We start from the raw sequence: 13775 nt of genomic DNA, 5'->3' as shown, positions 1-13775 counted from the left end.
TGTTCACTAGCTCTTCTTAGCCTGTCACACAACAATACAGCCTCTCTCAGGCTCTTTTTCCTCTGCATAGGCACCCTCTAACTTTGTCTCCAACATAGTATCACAGAACCTTTCCTCACCAGTGTGCACACATTAAAATAACTCTCCACACAACTTTGTTTCAAAAATATTTCTTCTCCCCACATTGCTCACCTGCAATATTGGGTTTTTTTTCACAAAACACTATGACGATGTTGTCTCTATCAACCATTCCTCTGCCATTCACACTGCCCGAGTGTAGTCCTGTATGGCTTCCCCATCATATTGTTGCATCTATTTCTTAAAATATGTCATTGCATTAAATATGAGAATGGGCACCTAAGTGTTCCCATGCTGAGACATAAATACTTAGACAATCCTCCACACTTCCAATGAGGCTCTTGTTCCTTCTACGAATATATCTCTTCTACTAGAGGCTTTGATCTTCATTCTATCCATTGTAGCATGCACACAAGATCAGGGATGGCTTGTCTCAACTCACTAATAGAATCCATTATTTCATCTTATGCACCCTTGGTCCTCTCTGTCACTATATCCTACCTACAACGGTCGCTATTGACTCCATCGACCAACTCTTTCTATGCATATTTACCCTTTAGTTTCTGACCCATTCATCCTTCATAATCTTCTGTATGTAATATCAAAGCTCCACATATCATGAATTTTATTAATGTGAATTTACAAAATCACAAGATTTAGATTAGCCTTTAGCCTCTTTTTCTTCATTCCTTACTGTTTTACACCATGAGACTGGGTGCTCTGACTGGCGGCTTCATACACCTCTACATTGGGATTTCAGAGCCCTGCATATCGTAACTTTTTTAGGGTTGTACATTACAAAATCATGGGATTCTTATTGGCATGTATCTCTGTTTGCGTCATCCCTTATTCTTTTAAATCATAGGACCGGGTGTCGTGACCAATAGCATAACACTTAGGTGTTAAGCCCTTAAGGACCTATCGGGGTCCAATCTCTTTGTGTTATCACTCTATGACCTTGGTTCTTTGGGTCTCCATGACCAAACAACAACAATCATTGGAAGCTCCATGTATCAGGACTTTCTTGAAATTCAATTACGGAGGAGTTATGAAATCTCTAGCCTCTGATATCCTCCATAGCACTTAGGTGCTAGTCATTCCTCTACATGCTTGGTTTATTCGGTCTCCATGACCAAACACTAGTCACATTAGAAGTCCCCAATATCACAACTTTCTCAAATTACAATTATAGAGGAGTTCCTAAAATCTCCAACCTTTAATACATGTGGCGTCTCCATAGCACTTAGGTTCTTAGCCTTTAATATGGCCTTGGTTATTTGGGCTTCAACAACCATGCACCAACAACATTGGAGGTCTCTGTATCAAGACTCTTCTAAAAATAAATTACAGAGAAGTTATGAAATCCCAACATTTGATATTTCAACATCTGAGACAAGATCATGCTCTCATCATCAAGCCATGTGGCGTCTCCTTAGTGGTGACACGTGTCACTACGATTTGCCGCATTAGGTCACCCAATAATGCTAAAATTGATTACCACATGTCCTCCGTGCAACCACGTCATTATGATGTCATCTTCCACTATCAACTTCCTCAGGGTCAATGACTTGCTGTAATGTGTTATGTCTGAGGAGGGAGAAAGGATCCCTCAGTCCTTGGTTTTTCAAAATAATTCCTTTGTAATTCCTCCTCCCCACAACCCTTGGTGCTTTTCAAAGAAATCCATATATAAGAGGTTACGAGGTTCTGAAAACGTAAATTTTTGAACCTCCAAGATTCTGATATGATGATCTTTCGATATCCAAGGTGTCTATGCTCCGCCTGCTCCCCAATATTCTTCCTTCTCTGGCATTCAGAACTTTCAACGTCTTGAACCTCGGACTCTTCAACGTCCTAAGGTTTCGAAATTTGGGGTCCGAAATTTGGCCTGCTTCCCTAGTTCCGAAATTTGACCTGCTCCTATGGACTCCAAGACCCTTACTTCGGCTATCAATTACTTTTGAGCCTGATGGCCATTTATGGAATTCCACATACTGTTAAAAAGATCTTTCCGGGCACTAACCAACTGTGCTAACTACAAGAGTATGTGAGTTGATCTCTTCAGCCAAAATCTCCTCCAAATTTTTGGACTCCCAACCATCATAGCCATATTTTTCTGGATTTTCAAATAGGCATACTACTATGGTGATTCTCTACTAGAGACTGCAACAAGCAGAGGACTCCCCCTGAGCTTGATAGACCAAACATATCAATGCTAGCATCTATTTCTATCACAGTGAGTCCAGTGGACATCAATGTTGTCTTGCCTAACATCATGCTAGCACATACATCCATATTGATCTCGTTGAAATCAACGTCAACACACCTTCTAACTGTCAAGCAATGCCAACTGCCCAGCGTGATCTCCTAGCATGACTGTTGTCGTCAATACCAGCATACTAACTTCCACTACCGAAACAAGAAATGCCAACTATCCAACAATCTCTCCCTTTCAGATTGATGACAACACCTCGTCACTTCTCCACATTGATGGTCAATCTTCATGCTACTTCCACACATCTCCTCGCATGAACCACCAGTAGCTTTCTTTCCTTTACTTAGGCCATCACAACTTTCTCTAATAATTCACTTTCCCTTTAACACCATTACTAAAAAATTAAAAAAATACCTCCCAACTATTAATAAAATTTAAAAATTATGATAATTAAAATTAAAATCTTATGTAATTAAATTTAGGAAAACATGTAAAACTTAGTTACTACAAAAACATTACAAATAATTTATAACCCCACCCTAAAAAGTCAAAATTATTCCTATTATAATATTTTTAGGTGAGGAAATATATCCAAATATAACACGAAGGTTAATAAGCTTAACCATGAAATAAAGTATTCAATTGTATTCGAATTGAGGTATATCACATTGGCATGAAGTTATTATATCTACTCCTGAAATCCTCTTTTCTTTTTTGTTCTTAGTTTTCTCGTAATAAAAAAATAGGAGTTTGATTATGTTTTTAATTATATAATTTAATTAACATGAGAATAAAACACTTTGCAATGTTTTAAATATTAATAAAATTGGATTAGTCATCTTTAAATACTAATAATATAGAAGTATGAATTAAATATATAAACAAGAAGTAGAGAGATATCCGAAGCTAATTAAGAAAATTTAATTTATTAAAAGAAAAGAATTCAACCATAAAGATTTTCATTTTATAATTAAACAAGGAAATATCGCAAAGATATACATAAATACGCCTAAGCTTAAGGCTAACCTATATGACACGTGATAAATGTAAGGTCTGACCTTGACCTACGACAATAAATATATTAAATCGAGTCCGTGAAATAAAGTGTTACAATTGATACTTTGCCGGTGGATAAAGTAGCCGACCTCCGTACACACATGTTACTGTTTTCCAAATATTTTATAGACAACACTTTTGATGGAATAAAATGATAAAAATTCCTTGATTCATTGTGAAATGATGAAAATGATTCCAATTCCTTGATCAGGAAAGATCACGATGGGCGCATGCAGTTGATACTTTGCGACTGATAAAGTAGCCGATCTCCGTGCACGGATGTTACTGTTTTACAAATATTTTATAGACAACACTCCCTTTTTGATCCAGTAACAGAGAGTTAGTAAGTAGGAAACGCAACGTCAAGCGTGCTATCGTTTTCCGAATATTTTATGAAAATATGAGGTTTGATCCAGCGACATAAGGTAGAAAACGCAGCGTAACAGCACTTTTCGTTGGGTACGTGTGGACTCTGAGTGTTCGACCATGACGACGAGACAGTTAATAAGTAGAAAACGTGTCATATAATCGACTTTCCATTGCGTGCAATGTCGGTGCTCGGTGTTTTCGAAACGTGTGATGTTCTTCATTTTCATGTTGTTCGTTTGGTGATTTGTCTTTCTATGTCGGCAAGTTTCTTGCGGCCCGTCTCTTTTTCCAAAGTTTGCCCAACTGGTGGAAGAGAAGATCCTCATCGCGACAAAAAAAGAGTGGTCTATAATGCGACTTTTTGGAGATTTCGGTGACAGAATCCGGCGGAAGAAATTGAGGTTAAATCTTGATTTGTTGCAGTTAAAATGGTTTTTTAACTGCATATTTGGATTCAGCACCCTCAAAAACCCCTGGGAAGCTTTGATTGTGCAGAAACTAACTATCAAACTTGCGATTATGTTAAACACACATGGATAGCAAGACAATAGGAAAGATAAATCGTTCAATACAATTTTTTTTGTTAACATAAGATACACATTTATAGTACAATACGTGACTCTTGGGATTCAGATCCCAAGGTCTCTTGGACTGCTTTTGTCCATTCGAATTCCACACTAACCCTTTAGGATTAGGTGTCCAACATTCCCCCCCTTAATCCGAAGGGTTATGTATGAGTCCAAGAAGAGAGCTGTAATACAAAATGTGCAAAAAATGCATGGCAACACTAGGCTGAATGTGCTCTATGAAATGTTGGTAAAAAAGGGCGGTGGTTTAAGGATGACCACCAACACTGGAACGCTTAGTGCAGTTCCCGGAACTCTTCCAAAACTGGCAAGAAACTGAAGTTTTCTGCTAGAGGAAGTGTTCTCAATCTGTGATGGTTTAAGGATGACCAACAACTCTGGAATGCTTAATGCAATTCCTGGAACTCTTCCAAAACTGGCAAGAAGCTGGAGTCTTCTGCTAGAGGAAGTGTTCTTAATCTGTGATGGTTTAAGGATGACCAACAACTCTACAATTCCTGGAATTCTTCCAAAACTGGCAAGAAGCTGAAGTCTTCTGCTAGAGGAAGTGTCCCAGATTGCCAATTGAAGGCATGTTCAGGCATCTTTGTCTCTGGCTACAACTCTGAAACTGGTGTGGTAGGTTGTGGCTCAGGCTCGCTTGATGTGACTTTGAAGCTTGTAGATGACCATCATTTCCCCCCCTGTCAGGTACAAGGTGAGAAGATGGAGAAAGTTCAACTGCAAGACTGTTCAATATTCTGGAACAAGTTCTGACATGTGTTTGGAATATCTTCTTGGCTGTTGATGCCCATTGCCAAGAAGCGATCCATCCTAGATGAATCTTTGTTCTTGCAGGATGTTTGTTTCTGAAGCATCTGTGTAAAGAATGGCTGGTTTTATGACAGTGCTCACATGGATGAAGATCAAAACAATGATCTTTCAGATGGCCAACTCGGTCACAGTGTTGGCATTTCACGATCTGTTGTTGTTGTTGTTGCTGTGGAAGAGGGGCAGAATTTGGAACAGCGGGAGCTGGACTGTCATAAGGAGCAGGTGAACTGTCATGAATAAATCCAGCACTCTGAAACTGAATGGGCTTAGCATAGTCTGGAATATGAAAGGACAAGTCCTTGTCATATCCAAGACCAGTTTTGTGCTTGTTGTGGACAAGTTGTTCCCAAGGTCTGATGATGGGCTTGGGAAGTGCAGACTGAGTTTCTGCATTTGCATATACAACTGCTGCTTTATTTGAATGAACTGCACCATTAGTAACATGCTGCTGATGGGTGGTTGTCTCAATGTTCTGAACAGAAACAGGTTCAGAATGGTGTCTATTTTGATGTAGCTCTTCTTGCTGTAGCTATGATTCAAGCTACAAAAAATCGATTTTTTCTTGTGCATCATGCAGGCAGGTCTGAATGTCACAAAGAGTGTCTTTGCTAACATTTACCTTCCCACCAATAGTGGAGTGTATTAGTGTATTCAGTAGCTCTAGTACATCATCAAATCTAGCCATTTTCTCCGACTATGATACCTTGCGCTATAATTTACAAAACTGGATGAGAATTTGCAAGTTTGTAGACCAAATGGACTATAACTGTGATAACTATAACCTCTTTTTGTTTGTTGAATGCTCAAAACTGTAACTTTTTTTTTTTAAGTGCCTCTCAAACAAAATAGATCAGTTTAACAAAGAACCAAACGGAAATTATGATTAGAGAATGAGAGAAACAACATCCTCAAAGCATCAACTCATAATCACCTTGAATAAACTCATTCTTGTCAGCACTTATTGCTCAGTCTTTACCAAGATGAGCTTTAACATAAAAATAAAATTTCCAAAATTACCAAGTGCAATACAGGACTGATATCAACTGAACCATGGCTTCACCAGTTCATTGAAAAGAATAAATGATGTCCCTATTGGAAACATTCATGAATAACGGTGTGAACAATCTTGACTTAAGGAAATGAGCGTCAGAAGTAAATACTCAGAACTAAAGCAGGCCAGCAGAAGGCCCCATCTTTGAAAACCTTGGAACCGAACAACCTCCTAAATCGCCATCCGTGGAAAAAGCCCTCATGATATACAGGAAAGTGCTGATGCTATTATTGATGATCCACTCTAGGGAAATGTTTTTCGCGCTGCTGATGGTAGTAGTGCCGATAATGTCACAGATATACAGGAGCCCAATTTTATCTGGCCATGTAAGCTTATGCAAAGCGCCAAAATTCAACTGCTTCCGCACCTCAATCCATGTTTATACCAGAAAGGATAGTTTAGGGCGATTTTTCACCAAACAGGTTTGAACTACTCATGGCTTCTCCTCCAATTCCTAAAATTCTCAGGAGATAAAAATATCATCATTTAATAAACCAGTTACAAAGCACCTAACATACCGCACAAGATTGATTTTCCCCAAACTGTTTGCTAAAATCAGAGCTTCGAGTATCAATCCCTTCAACGCACAGAGACAGAGAAGTGTATCTACAAAAACCCAATCAAAAGGAATTTCGACTGAACAACGACTAAACTCCTTCACAAGAAAACGTGCATAACACTATGTCAATCCAACAACAATGCGTAACTCGCAAAGAAATTATGCTCCATTATGTTACTTCGAATGAAAGCTTTACGCTTCTGAAGAAATGCAACAGAAGAATTTCTCAAGAGAGGCAATGGAGAGTAAAATAGTAGTCTAAAACCACAAAGACCACAGAAGTCTTCGACTTGGAATGAAATGTTAGCCTCGTAAGAAGAAAGACAACCAAGTGCATTAATACTTGTGATTCTGGTATCTTACGTATAGTTGTCGAATTCAAGGCGGAGTGATGATGCCCGAGTGCAGAACGTCCACAACGCAGTGTTGGCAGCAAGAGATGCCCCTATCGACAAGAGATGAGATATTCCCTTAGGCAGTTTTACGCTCCCCAGCGAGCAGTTTTTGCAGAGGGCTTTCACATCTAACAAACTGACCTTCAAATGACATATGTTAAACACACAGCGAACCGAGATTTCACAACCCACTTCACGCAAACAGTAGTGACCACAGTCGGTCCCGGCGACGGTTCTTGAGGGCAAGACAAGACTAAAACAATGAATATGGACTGGATGAATGTAAGTATTTGTTAGAAGAAATCTCAAAAATGAAAACCCATGCTTAGAGTTAGTGGGTTCCGATTTCTTTGGAGTGAGTACGTGGCAACATGCAAACCCAATCTAATTAGATGCTGTCGATGCACCTTCTCATTAACAAAATGTCATGTGCAACCTTGATTACTGCAGCTTCTATTCGTCTTCCTTTTTTTTCTTCGGTTTTTTTTTTGTTTTATCTTCAGAGGCTTCGTACAATGCAAAAGCGGATCAGAGGTAGGCAAGAATTGAACCAACCTAAAGAAAAGCTTATCATGTGCACGCTTGTAACATTAGATTTGAACGGTTGTAAACGCGGTGATAGTAGCTATGGCCACACATGCTTCCCAGAATGGTCTGTTTATTTATCACTCGGCATCATCTACTGGAAACCCGTTGCATTCCTCTATTGCAACGGACGCTGCTTATAATTATTTTTCGAAGAATCCTTGTGTTGGCAAAGATGGAAACATAGTTCACGTAAAACCGCCGCTGTTTCTGGAGAGCATGAGCAGCTTTTGGGGATACATGTTTACACGTTACAAAGCACCACTACAGGTGCTTGGTCTTGTGGACAGTGTCTTCTGCAACGTGTTCAGAGCACATTACACTCGTATGCTCCGAAATTACAACTTCGCCATGTATTTAGCAGAGTTGTATGAGCCCTACGCTTTCTTTCAGGGAAGGTTCGATACAACCAATACTGAAAACTTGTTCAGAGAGATTTCGGCGGAAGACAGAAAAGCATTCAACTACCATTCAATAACGCATTCAATACCACAGCATTTCAAACTCATTCAACTACCATTCAACAGCGTTAATATGCATTCAACTTCGATCATAACGCATTCATTCAAAATCGTTCATACGCATACCATTCAACTTCGAACCATAACGCATTCAACAGACCTTCATCGATGGTGGCGAATCTCTGCAGTGGCACCTTCAAGCTTCAGCTCTAAAACAGGATCTCTGCAGTGGCACCGTCAGGCTTCAGCTCTAAAACAGGATCTCTGCAGTGGCACCGTGAGGCTTCAGCGCTAGAACAGGAAATGATGGTCTAAAACGGAATTTCACACAGTCTTCGATGCGCAGAGAATGAAATGCAGGACAAAGCAACGTAATCATGAAACGCTCATGGATAGTGCAGACAGCACGCAGGAAAGGAATATGCATAGCCCAGGGAGTGCAGAGGGCATAGTCAAGGTGTAACCGAAACGCACATTCAACAGGGCAGAGGGTGCAGTGTCAGGACAAAGGCGTTGATGAGAGAAGCGTTATATGGCAGAGGGCCAGGACTGACATGCACATAACAGGCCACAGAAAAACAAGTGGCTCTGATACCATGTTAAACACACATGGATAGCAAGACAATAGGAAAGATAAATCGTTCAATACAATTTTTTTTATTAACATAAGATACACATTTATAGTACAATACGTGACTCTTGGGATTCAGATCCCAAGGTCTCTTGGACTGCTTTTGTCCATTCGAATTCCACACTAACCCTTTAGGATTAGGTGTCCAACAGATTCCAATAAATTGCTGCCGGATTTTGAGTGGAAAAACCCATCAGAAAAGCTTCCAAAAAGTCTCATTATAGACAACTGCGACAAAAAGAGCGTGAAAGAAGCCTCACATGCACGTGGGGAGAAGCAATTTTTCCAAATGAAAAATTGAAAGCCATACAATGGCGGGAAGAGAGTTGCAGCAAGCAGTTCATATTTTTGCCCTTAAAGGAGAGGGAGAAGCTTGCTGAATGCCCTTAGGTTCAAGTTGGATATCGCAGTTTAGTCAAAACATAATATATACTAAATATAAGTTTTTGATTTTTTGGCATATATATTGTCAGATGTAGTTGTTGTACCTAGAAATATATAATGTATATGTTGAAATATACCTGAATATCTCAATAAATAAAACATAAATACTAACTTTCTGTATATATATAATATGTCATATTTAAATGTGGTATGGAGAAAAACTTTAATGATGTATATCCAATTTGTGGGTGTACATTGTACAATTTATTCCATAGTCTAGTTGGACGTATATGTTATAGTATTCTTTATATTTTATGCATATTATTTACTTGGAACATCAACCACTGTATTACAAAACATTTACAAATATGGTATGAATGATGTATATCCCAAAATCACATATATTGTGAGTAGAATATAAATAGTGTGTTAAGGAATATGTAATTCATATTAATAAAATTGCAGATAATATTGTTATAGGTAAAGGTTGAATTTATTTTGTCCGGAGATGCTTTATAGTCCTATAAAGGGGAGAGGAGTAGGAGTAATATAACTATAAAGGGTAGAGGAGTAGGCATAATATAAGTGATAAGCAACTTTATTGTTTTAATTACTATTGAAATCAAAAAATATATAAATGTAAAATATAAAAGGTAAAGTGTAATTTGAAATTTAAGATACAAAGTCACTAATTTGATCACAATTATATATTATTATTAGTATAAAGCCAGTAATATTGATTATTGTTATTCCAATATATTATAATAATAATCATGTCCATTATAAGTATTTTCATATTAGACATTACATATATTATTGATTACATAGAGTGCCAATTCATGATCATATGGATAGGGCACAGATAAAGGGAAAAATAGAGAGAAAGAGAGAGAGGGTGAAATGGAGAGGGAGAGAAGGGAGAGCGAAGGAGAGATAGAGGGAGAGAGAGATGGAGGGGGAGAGAGGGGGAAGCAAATGAGAGAGAGAGAGAGAGAGAGAGAGAGAGAGAGAGAGAGAGATTGATAGGGGGAGAGAATCATGGAAAAATAGGAATGAAGAGAATACGAGGGGGGAGAAAGAGAAGGTAAGAGGGAGGGAGGGAGTGATGGAAATGAAGGGGGAGACAGTGTGAAGGAACAACAAAAGTATAGAGAGATGCAGGTGGAGAGAGAGATGCAGTGACAAGGGAGAGATAGAGGGAGAGAAGGGGAAGAGAGGGAGAGGGAGACATAGTGATGAAGTGGGGAGAGAGAGAGAGGAGAGAAGAAGGGAGATAATGATAGAGTTGTAGGGAAAAGAGAGAGAGAGAAAGAGATGGGAGGAGAGAGACAGAGGGAGGTGGGAGAGAAAGGGAGAGAGATGAAGGAAGAGATAGGCAAATTGAGAAGGAGAAGGTGAGAGAGATGGAGTTGGAGGGGAAGAGAGAGGGAGGGAAGAAGAAATACATAGAGAGAGGAAGTTGGAGATAAGGAGAGGGAGTAACAAGGGAGAGATGTAGAGAGAGTGAGGGAGAGAGTAGAGCGGAAGGGAAGAGAAAGAAAATGGGAAGAGATAGATAGGGAGAGGAATATGGAGGCAGAGATATATGCATATGGATGGAGAGTGTTTATGTTTAGGGGTGAGATAGAAAGACAAAGAAGGAGATATAGAGGGAGATAGAGACATAGATGGAGGGGGAGCAGAGTGAATAAGAGAGAGACATAGAGAGGGAGGGAGGGAGGGAGAGAAAGGTAGATATGGGGAGAGAGAAAGTAGGTCTATTTTGGGGGATGTGATAGAGAGACAAGGAGGGAGATATGGAGGGAGACATAGATATAGATGGTAGGGGGTAGGAGTGTGGGAATAAAAATGAGATAGAGAGAGGTAGGGTGAGCCAAAGAGTGAGAGCGAGAGATGGGGTAGAGAGGGAGGAGAAGAGAGAGAGAGGTTGGGGAGAGAGAGAAGGTGAGAGGGAGGTTTTCGGAAAGAGAAATGGAGGGGAGAGAGAGAGGGAAGAAGAAATATATGCATAAAGACAAGTGTTGATATTATATAGTATTATATATCATTGAACATTGTTAACCATAAAAGAAGAGGAAGTACGACTTTTACAGGAGGTAAAAGAAGTTGGATTTAGAAAATTGTGAATATTTTGTTTTTTCACTAAAATAGATGCATTTATTTTAGTGTAGTTGTTGATTTCTAATCCTATTTGATTTCTTGCATGAGATCCATTGATTTTAGTGCAGATGTTGATTTTTAATTTGATCTAGATAGATGTATGATGTACATTTGTATCAAAGTAGTTATATTAATAATGTGTATTGATTTCAGTGTAAGCACACAAAAATTATTAATGATATCTATTGCTTTCTATGATACAATGATTGAATTATAAATAAAATACTTGCTGGAAACAATGCTAATACTAACAATGGGGTGAATCAATATTAAGGCTAATTTAAAACTTTTATACAAATTTGTATTTACTCATTCAAACTTGGCACCCATTATATGAGAGAAACCATTAACAAACAATAAAAATAGCCATAGAAATTGACACAAGCATGCACATCATGAGCAACACAAACATGACTAACGTGAAAACCCTTTCGGGAAAAACAACCAAACCTTTGTTGAAAATAGGAACAAGAAATGCTAGAAATAGAAATACCAAAAATAGAATATTCTAATTTTACTTTGTCCTTGAATTGAAATTGATAATTAAAGTTCAAATTTAGTCTCACTTGTTGCTTGAAAAATAATTAATTAATTCATTTGGATTAATTAGTTGGAGAAATTCAAGCTAGAAGTCTTTGTGAAGTCATGGAACAATTATCCCTTAAATTAAGGAGATTATCCCTTAATTAAAGAGATAAAGATGAGTTGTGTTTGAGTTCTAATTAGTTAGCTTAGTTAATTGAGTTATGTTCAGTTAAATTAGTTCCAAACAGTTTGAAGAACTAATTGTGAATTTAGTTAGTTAATGCATTCATGCATCAAACTAGTGTACTCCAGATAACTAAATATTCTCTCATAAATAACTCATGCATGTCTATTCAAAGAAAGACCCAGTTGAGATTGAAGACATGGACAGGTTACTATCAGTTGCATGAGCTTTCCTATAAAGGAAACTCATCCATGAAGAAGTAATAAGGTTCCTTGAGGATTGCATAGTTTTACAGGGTGTGAGATCAGTGTGAATGATCAGTCTTACACTTGGTAATAGTAGGATCACCCAGGGAAAACTGCACAAGGAAATAGGAGGCTTGGAGGGCAGAGGAGAAGGTTTGTGAGAAGCCTTGTTTGCCTATGAGAATCCAGGAGGATTGTACTGAGAGTTGGTTAGTTGTGAGAGCTAAGGATTTGTGTAATTCTAAGATATTTCCACCTTGTATGATAATATAGATAGCATGCTTCTTTAGCTAAGGCTTTCCCCAGAGTATTCTTTTGTGTTTCACGTGTATTGATTCTTCTTCTTATGGTTATATGTGTTCAACTTTGATTCAGCTCGATCTTTAAGCTTCCGCAAGTTTGATAGTAGAAGTAGATTATAGTATTTTGCTTTGGTATATTACATTATCGAGTTAATCTGCAATCAGATTTTCTACAGAGATCTCAAAGGTAGATTTGTGGAGAATTTGCAGAATTTCTACATGGTATTAGAGCTAGCTGATCTACAAGAAATTCTGCATGGTATTAGAGCCAACTTTATCAGACAAAAGGTTATCAGAGCTATGAACAGTATATGAAGAAGAGAATTGAAGTAAAAAGAAATTGGGCCGCAAGTTTGTAGAGAAGATCTGAAAAATTTTGTGCAAAATTTTTCGAAACAAATAGCAGATTTGGATTCCTTGCGAAAAAATACCCAAATTAAAAAAAACAATCGACTGAATTGGAGTTCGGATGAGGGACATATCGTTGATTTAAATAAACTTTTTTTCCAGAAAATTTCGTGATGGCAAGAAAGATGAAACAGATTGGTGTGCTATCCAAGAACCTGTAAGCTCTTGAGGTTCAAGATGCATGCAAATCCTTGAGGATCAAGGCAAATGTTAGAGACTTGGTGGTTGAGAGGGAGAGTAAATTACCTCTCAACATACATCCCTAGAAGAAGTCTCAGACAATTGTGGAGGAGCCACAATTGGAGATGCTGAGAGGAGACCAAGTGAAGGCATCCACTCATGTAGAGACCTCCAGTAGAGGGAAATTTCAAGCCAAGTCAGTAGAAGGATCACATGCTGTGATACCTCCACATCTAAGGTGGGGCGATGTGAGGTGACAGTCTCAAGAAGGCTGAAATTAGGCAAGGTCCATTGAGAGGTTTTATCTCATGGATTGTACCTTTCTACAAAAGCCCAAAGTACATAGTAGCAAGAGGAATCAATGGGATTGATGTAGTCAGAGATCAAAGTGACAGAGGATAGACAAGTTAGATACTGAAGAGCGTGGAGAAGGATTGAAAAAATTGCAGATAGGTTGAGTCAATAGAAGCATAGAGTTCTCAGTCTACAGAGGCAATAAAAGTTAGAGACTTTGATGACAGAGGCATCATTCTGATTCAGGTTGGATGTTTTTTTGTTTATGGAGTTGTTGGAGCAACAACACTTGA

The 13775-nt window shown here is 38.4% G+C and overlaps 1 protein-coding gene across 1 annotated transcript; it reads left to right on the top strand.

Moving 5' to 3' along the window:
* Positions 1–7750: 7750 nt before the first annotated feature.
* LOC149201198 (fatty acyl-CoA reductase 3-like) lies at positions 7751–8464 on the top strand. Its single transcript, XM_089401221.1, has one exon. The coding sequence runs from the start codon at positions 7751–7753 to the stop codon at positions 8462–8464; it is 714 nt and encodes a 237-aa protein (XP_089257347.1).
* The last annotated feature ends 5311 nt before the right edge of the window (positions 8465–13775 follow it).

The sequence above is a fragment of the Pinus tabuliformis genome, chromosome 2_1, assembly GCF_031772625.1.
Source record: "Pinus tabuliformis cultivar Carrire ecotype Pingquan chromosome 2_1, CPIR1, whole genome shotgun sequence".
Taxonomy (NCBI): Eukaryota; Viridiplantae; Streptophyta; class Pinopsida; order Pinales; family Pinaceae; genus Pinus; species Pinus tabuliformis.
The sequence above is the reverse complement of the archived record's forward strand: the minus strand, read 5'-3'. Positions and strand labels throughout refer to the sequence as shown.

What these genes read in the sequence shown, in the direction of transcription:
- LOC149201198 (XM_089401221.1), top strand. Translation starts at nt 7,751, where the DNA reads ATGGCCACACATGCTTCCCAGAATGGTCTGTTTATTTATCACTCGGCA.